This window comes from Dendrobates tinctorius, unplaced genomic scaffold, assembly GCF_039654945.1.
Source record: "Dendrobates tinctorius isolate UK_male_01 unplaced genomic scaffold, ASM3965494v1 ptg000245l, whole genome shotgun sequence".
NCBI classification, from domain to species: domain Eukaryota; kingdom Metazoa; phylum Chordata; class Amphibia; order Anura; family Dendrobatidae; genus Dendrobates; species Dendrobates tinctorius.
In genome coordinates this window covers 3,649,766-3,656,189 of record NW_027361912.1, presented here as the reverse complement: position 1 = coordinate 3,656,189, position 6,424 = coordinate 3,649,766, and the positions used below count along the sequence as shown (strand labels likewise).

General features: G+C 40.7%; 1 protein-coding gene across 1 annotated transcript; it reads right to left on the bottom strand.

Annotated features, from left to right (window-relative positions):
* Nucleotides 1–5,165: 5,165 nt before the first annotated feature.
* On the bottom strand, nucleotides 5,166–6,101 carry LOC141060835 (putative olfactory receptor 1F12P). The gene has a single exon (XM_073557212.1). It carries the CDS (start codon nucleotides 6,099–6,101, stop codon nucleotides 5,166–5,168), a length of 936 nt encoding a protein of 311 aa, XP_073413313.1.
* Nucleotides 6,102–6,424: the final 323 nt, after the last annotated feature.

The following is a 6,424-nucleotide window of genomic DNA, read 5'->3' as shown; positions in this document are numbered from 1 at the left end:
ATTAGCAGAAAAACTTAGATTTAGATGACTGGAACAGAGCTGAAAACCAAGACCTGACAATCCAGAAGGAATCACCAGTACCAGAATAGGGAGTGGGCTGTCTTAAATCCAGTCTGACATTCCTGAGGTCCAATCGCTATCCTCATTATCAGGTGGCAGATCTCTACTGATTAAATCAGCCTCACTACCTCTTGTTACCACCAGAGGGAGCCTGGCAGGAGAACTCACAACTGGTGGACCAGAAAATGAACTCACAACAGCAGGCGTGCGCATGGACATGCGCATGCCTGCGTTTGAAATCGCATGTGTTTTAAGAGTTACCATGGCTACAAACTGGTTAAATCGCATGCGCATAAAAAACGCAAACGCATGCAAAAGGCATGATGCATTTTTTTACATGCGTTTCTATACCGCACGAAGCGCAGCACTAAAAAATGCTAATCTGAAATTAGCCTAAATCATAATGACAACCCAAAACATCCAAATGGCCCTGATTAAAAGTTTGCATACCCTGGTGATTTTGGCCAGAAGTTGACACAAATGAGTTTGAATGGCTACTAAAGGTAGCATCCTCACCTATGACCTGTTTGCTTGTAATCAGTGAGTGTGCATAAAAGCTGAGTGAGTTTTTGGGATCCAGACAGACTCTTGCATCGTTCTTCCAGCCACTGACATTTCTGGATTGTGACTCATGGGGAAAGCAAAAGAATTGTCAACGGATCTACAGGAAAAGGTACTAGAACTGTATAAAACAGGAAAGGGATAAAAAAATATATCCAATGAATTGATAATGCCAGTCAGCAGTGTTCATACTATGATTAACAAATGGAAAATCAGTGGCTCTGTAAAAACAAAAATACGGACAGGTAGACAACAAAAATTTGGTCCACAACTGCCAGGAAAATTGTTCGGGATGCAAGGAAAAGCCCACAAATAACTTCAGCTGAAATACTTGACTCTCTAAAAGCTAGCGGTGTCACTGTTTCAAGATATGCAATAAGGAGGCACTTGAAGAAAAATGGGCTGCATGGTCGAGTCGCCAGAAGAAAGACATTACTGTGCAAATGCCACAAAGTATCTCACCTGCAATACGCAAAACAGTACAGAGACAAGCCTCAAAACTTCTGGAACAAGGTAATTTGGTGTGATGAGACCAAAATTCAACTTTCCGGCCAAACCATAAACATTACGTTTAGAGAGAGATCAACAAGGTCTATGATGAAAGGAACACCATTCTTACTGTAAAGCACTGAGGTTGATTGCTGATGTTTTGGGAATGTGTGAGCTACAATGGCACAGGAAACTTGGTTGAAGTTGAAGGAAAGATGAATGAAGCACGTTATCAGCAAATACTGAAGAAAAATTTGCAATTGTCAGCCCCGAAGCTGAGAATGGGACGTACTTGGACGTTCCAACATGACAACAATTCAAAACACAAGGCCAAGTCGACCTGTCGTTGGCTACAGAAGAACAAAGTGAAGGTTATGCAGTGATCATCTCAATCTCCTGACGTCAATATCATTGAGCCACTCTGGGGAGAGTGCAGTTCTTGCCAGACAGCCCAGGAATTTACAGGAACTGGAGGCTTTTTGCCAAGAAGAGTGGGCAGCTTTACCATCTGAGAAAGCAAAAACCCTCATCCACAACTACCACAAAAGACTTCAATCTGTCATTGATGTTAAACGGGGCAATACACGGTATTATTAAGAAATGCGGTATGTAAAATTTTGATCAGGGTAATTTGGATGTTTTGGGATGTCATTATGATTTATTGCATAGAAATAGGGACAGAAAAGCATAATAGGGTCTTATCCATGTTACAAGGAGAGAATATAACACGAAGGGGGCATGAGACCCCCGAAACGCGTTGAAAAAACCACTGTGAATCTCTGACATCTCTCTCCTGGAATCCATTCTTACGGCAGCGTGGAATATAACTACAAATTTCCTTCCTTGAATGCATGATTATGAATAAAAAAAGAGAAAACACAGTAGTTTGACAATAAATGGCTTTACCCAACCACTAACCACGAGTGGAGAAAAAGTTTTGGTGTTATTCATATTCTCTGAAAAAAGCCAAGAAAGCAAAAATTCTGCTGGGGTATGTAAACTTTTGAGCACAACTGTATTATTTTTTTTCTTCCAGCAATATTGATGATTTTCTTCTGCATAAATAAAAATATAAAGTACTGTGCTTTTGCAGCCTAGAAGGAGCAGCAGCAGAGGGTAACAGCTCTTTCTTAATATTTTAACCCATTGAAGGCGAAAGCATGAAGAAAATAATTCCTGAAACTCTCTTTTAAAGATCTTGCTGCATTAAGAAAAGACTGAGGGTTAGTAATCTTCTTGAATGTGGTTTTGAATACCTTGAGGGGTGACGTTTTTAGAATGGTGTCACTTTTGTGTATTTTCTATCATATAGACCCCTCAAAGTGACTTCAAATGTGATGTGGTCCCTAAAAAATGGTTTTGTAAAATTTGTTGTAAAAATGAGAAATCACTGATTAACGTTTAACCCTTATAACTTCCTAACAAAAAAAAATTTGGTTCCAAAATTGTGCTGATGTAGACATGTGGGAAATGTTACTTAAAGACCCTTTTTATCCTGACTTCTTCAGACAGTAGATAGGTTTTGTCACAGGTGTGTCAGGTGTAACAGACAGTCATCCTGGATCTGGCTATTGAATGTCATTGTGATTAGCTCAATTTCCCTCTAGTTGGAAGTACTAGCAGTCGGCTAGTGTCTTCTTGGAGTACTCTTGAAGGATTGATGGTGTGATATCTCGGTGGTCTTGTTAATGTCATGGTCCAGTCCGGAGTATATTTTCTGCTGTCTTCACTCTGGACTGGTCATGCGGGGGTTAATCTCCTCAGCCTCGTTCTGGAGCTAGCTGGGCTATTTCAGTCTCTCACAGCCTGCTGACCAGTGTTAGTGATAGCTCAAGCTTCCAGTTTAGAGCCTCTGACACTTGTACTGTGGTGATCCTCCTGCCTCTGACTAGTATCCACATGTATGACCCGGACTGATCTCTGACCCCGTCTCTTGGTATTCGTCTCTGCTGCTATGTTCCCTCTCTGGCATTTGACTTCCTGGCTTGCACCCCGACCACGTATTTCGCCTCACGTTTTGGACCCCGTGCTCATGTTTTGGCTTTCTGACCCTCGGCTTGGTATTTTGACAACGTGTATTGCTGCTCCTTCTGGTACGTCTGCTCCTGCTAGTTTCTGACTCGGTTCGTCTGACCATTCTCTCTCGTTACCTGTCACACCTGTGCTATTGCTAAGTGTTGCTACTCTTAGTGTGTATCCTCTCTTCCCTCACCATCTCCCCCTGGTGGAGGTTTCACTACACTTAAGCTGTGTATCCCCTCATTTATCCACCCTCTCTATCTTTAGTTGTAGAGGAGGCTGACTAGTGCACCCTGTCCTCTCCCTATCCAGGGCCTATCGCGAGAGTCAGTCAGGGATTAGGTTACTGCTCTGCGATAGGTGCAGAACCTATTTAGAGATGTTTAGGGCAGAAAGGGTGACAGGTTTAGCTGGGACCGAAAGGGTTTTGCCGGTTCTGAGCTGATGGCACTGCTAGACATCTTCTGATTTCAAAGGAAGTGAGCATGATGTGTCTGTCATCTGCTGCACTAAGTTTCTTTGGCTGACCACTACAGCCATATTGGATCCTTACTGATCATCCAAGAAGAAGCTGACTTTTATATGGTCTTCCTCTGAGCTGCTCCACAAACTTGGTTTGTTCCTCAATCTCTCACCCTATCAATTAAATTTGTATCATTCTTTTTTCCCCACTAACAAAAACTTCATTTCTGTGCTGTCACATGCACCATTGGTACAGTTTCATAGTGTTTTTTTTCTTCTGCTTATTTCGATGGTTTAGCTGTGAGCTATCACTATGCATTTTTGCATAGATATTTTACATAGCGCCCCGATTTACTTTTGTCCCCTCAGCATTCATCTATGTGCGGGCGCAGATCAGGTTAATAACCTTGTTAACCTACAGATTAACCCCATAGCTGCAGGTTAATATTTTTTTTTTTCGGTGACAGGTTCCCTTTAAAAATCATGTCAATGTAAATTAATCATATGGTAAATGTTAATAAATGTTAATAATTAATTATTTTACCTTCTGTGACACCATCTGTTTAAAATCACATATTTTCTAAATGTTCATGTTTTATTTCATAAATACATGTGAAACATTATATATTTAAATTTACTGCTATAATAAAGTACAATGTATCATGAAAAATAAACTAGCATTTATTTGGTTAAGTAAAAGCATTACAAACTTGTTACCACATAAATTGACACATCAGATTTTAAAAATGGGATCTCTTAGGGCTCGTGCAGACAATCATATTAGCAGTCCGAGTGTGATCCAACAAAACTTCGGATTGCACTTCAACCATTGTTATTCATGAACATTAATGAATGTAGCCATGAACATGTCTGATTTTTTTCCTTGGTCCGCTCCGGTCTGGGGAAAAGATTGCGGCATGCCCAAGTTGGATTTGATTATTGGATGGCACTCAGCCATGATAGTCAATGAGTCCGTGAAAAAAATCATAATGCGCTTAGATGACATTTGAGTGAAGTCTGATTTTCATGGATTGGCATCTCCTCACTCAAGAAAATCGAATCACAATCTGACCGCACTCTGATCAAACTTTGGCCAGTGAGTGATTAGTGTAAGTGACCCGATTCTTTTAGGCTAGTTTCAGACTAGCGTTCGGAGGCGCAGCGCAGGGCTGTCGCTAAGCTCTGCCCCTGGCCACACCTCCTCCGGTCAGCTCCTCCTCTGATCGCATACCCTATAGTAAGCAACACGCCGCGTTTTTATGCGCTCAGCGCAGCACCAAAAGGTGGCAAGTGCTGGCAAAAGTGTACCAGCGCATGACCAGCATACCCAACGCTAATTATAGGGTACGCTGATCGCATGCAGTGCCATGCGATCAGAGAAAGAGCTGACCGGAGGAGGCGCGGCTGGGGGCAGAGCTTAGCAGCGGCCCTGTGCTGCGCCTCCAAATGCTAGTCTGATCTCGCCTTAGATGAGAGAATACACGCTTGTCTGACCCAAGACTTAGGAAGATCTAGCTCATAATCCAATATCAGAAGGACACAGAAATCTGCTTAGTCTTACTTTATCACATCACCTAGATCTTAAACCTTTTTCGATTTGTTAACATTGCAATAGCCCCCCAAACATCTTTATTTCTCAGACTGTAGACCAGAGGATTTAACATTGGAACCACAATCATGTAGAGCATTGACAGGAACAAGTCCTGATCTTTAGAATCTTCTGAGTCAGTTTTCATGTACAAGATGGAACTCGGTGCATAAAATAATATAACTGTGATGAGATGGGAGATGCAGCTGGAGAAAGCTTTCATACGTCCCGCTGAGGAACGGATCTTCAATATGGTGGAGAAGATGTAGATGTAGGAGATAATGGTGAGTATGAATTGTACTAGGAAAATAACACAAATTTCAATGTACAAGAAAAGTTTTCTGCTGTAAGTGTTAGTAGAAGAAAGATCAATTAGTGAATTTAGATCACAATAAAAATTATTGATAACTTGTGATTTACAAAATTGAAGAACAGATGTCAGTAATGTATGTAATAGAGAGTTTAATACACCGAGTATCCAACAGGAAGCGGCCATTCCAAGGTACACATTCTTTCTCATTATTGAGTAATATTGTAGGGGCTTACATATCGCCACATAGCGATCATAGGCCATCGATGTCAGCATAAACATTTCACTAGTAGCACTTATAAGGAAGAAAAATAACTGGGTGATACACCAGCTAAAAGAGATCCTGTGATCCTGGGTCAATGTGATAAAAAGCAATTTAGGGACAGAAGCAGAAGTGGATGTGACATCTACGACGGCAAGGTTACTCAAGAAGAAATACATTGGGGTGTGTAATTTTGGTACTAAACACACAAGAAGAATGATTGTCAAGTTTCCCAACATGGTAATTAAATACATAATCAAAATACAAATAAATACCTTAAGTTGGCCTGATGAAGACATTGAGAAGGCGGCAATGTGAAATTCGGAGCTTCCATTTGAACAGTTATTCATGTTGTCTTCACTAAGATATACATATATGTATATAATTGGTTCTAATTCACAATTATTTCTGATTCAATATAAATCTACATTTAAAATTCAAAATTCTTAATTGCTCATTTGTTGCTACATGATGACATTAACAACGGAACTTACACACGTGTCTGCCCTTACTTCTGCTATAACTTAGGTTAAGGCTTCCAATTCCTCATGGTAAAAGTTCAATACATTCTCATGACATGCCAACAAGACTCCCCTAGAGGCTGAAAATAATAGAGCGTCGTCTAAGTGGCCTCATTTAAAAACATTTTTCATAATTCTTTCCCGACAGAGGA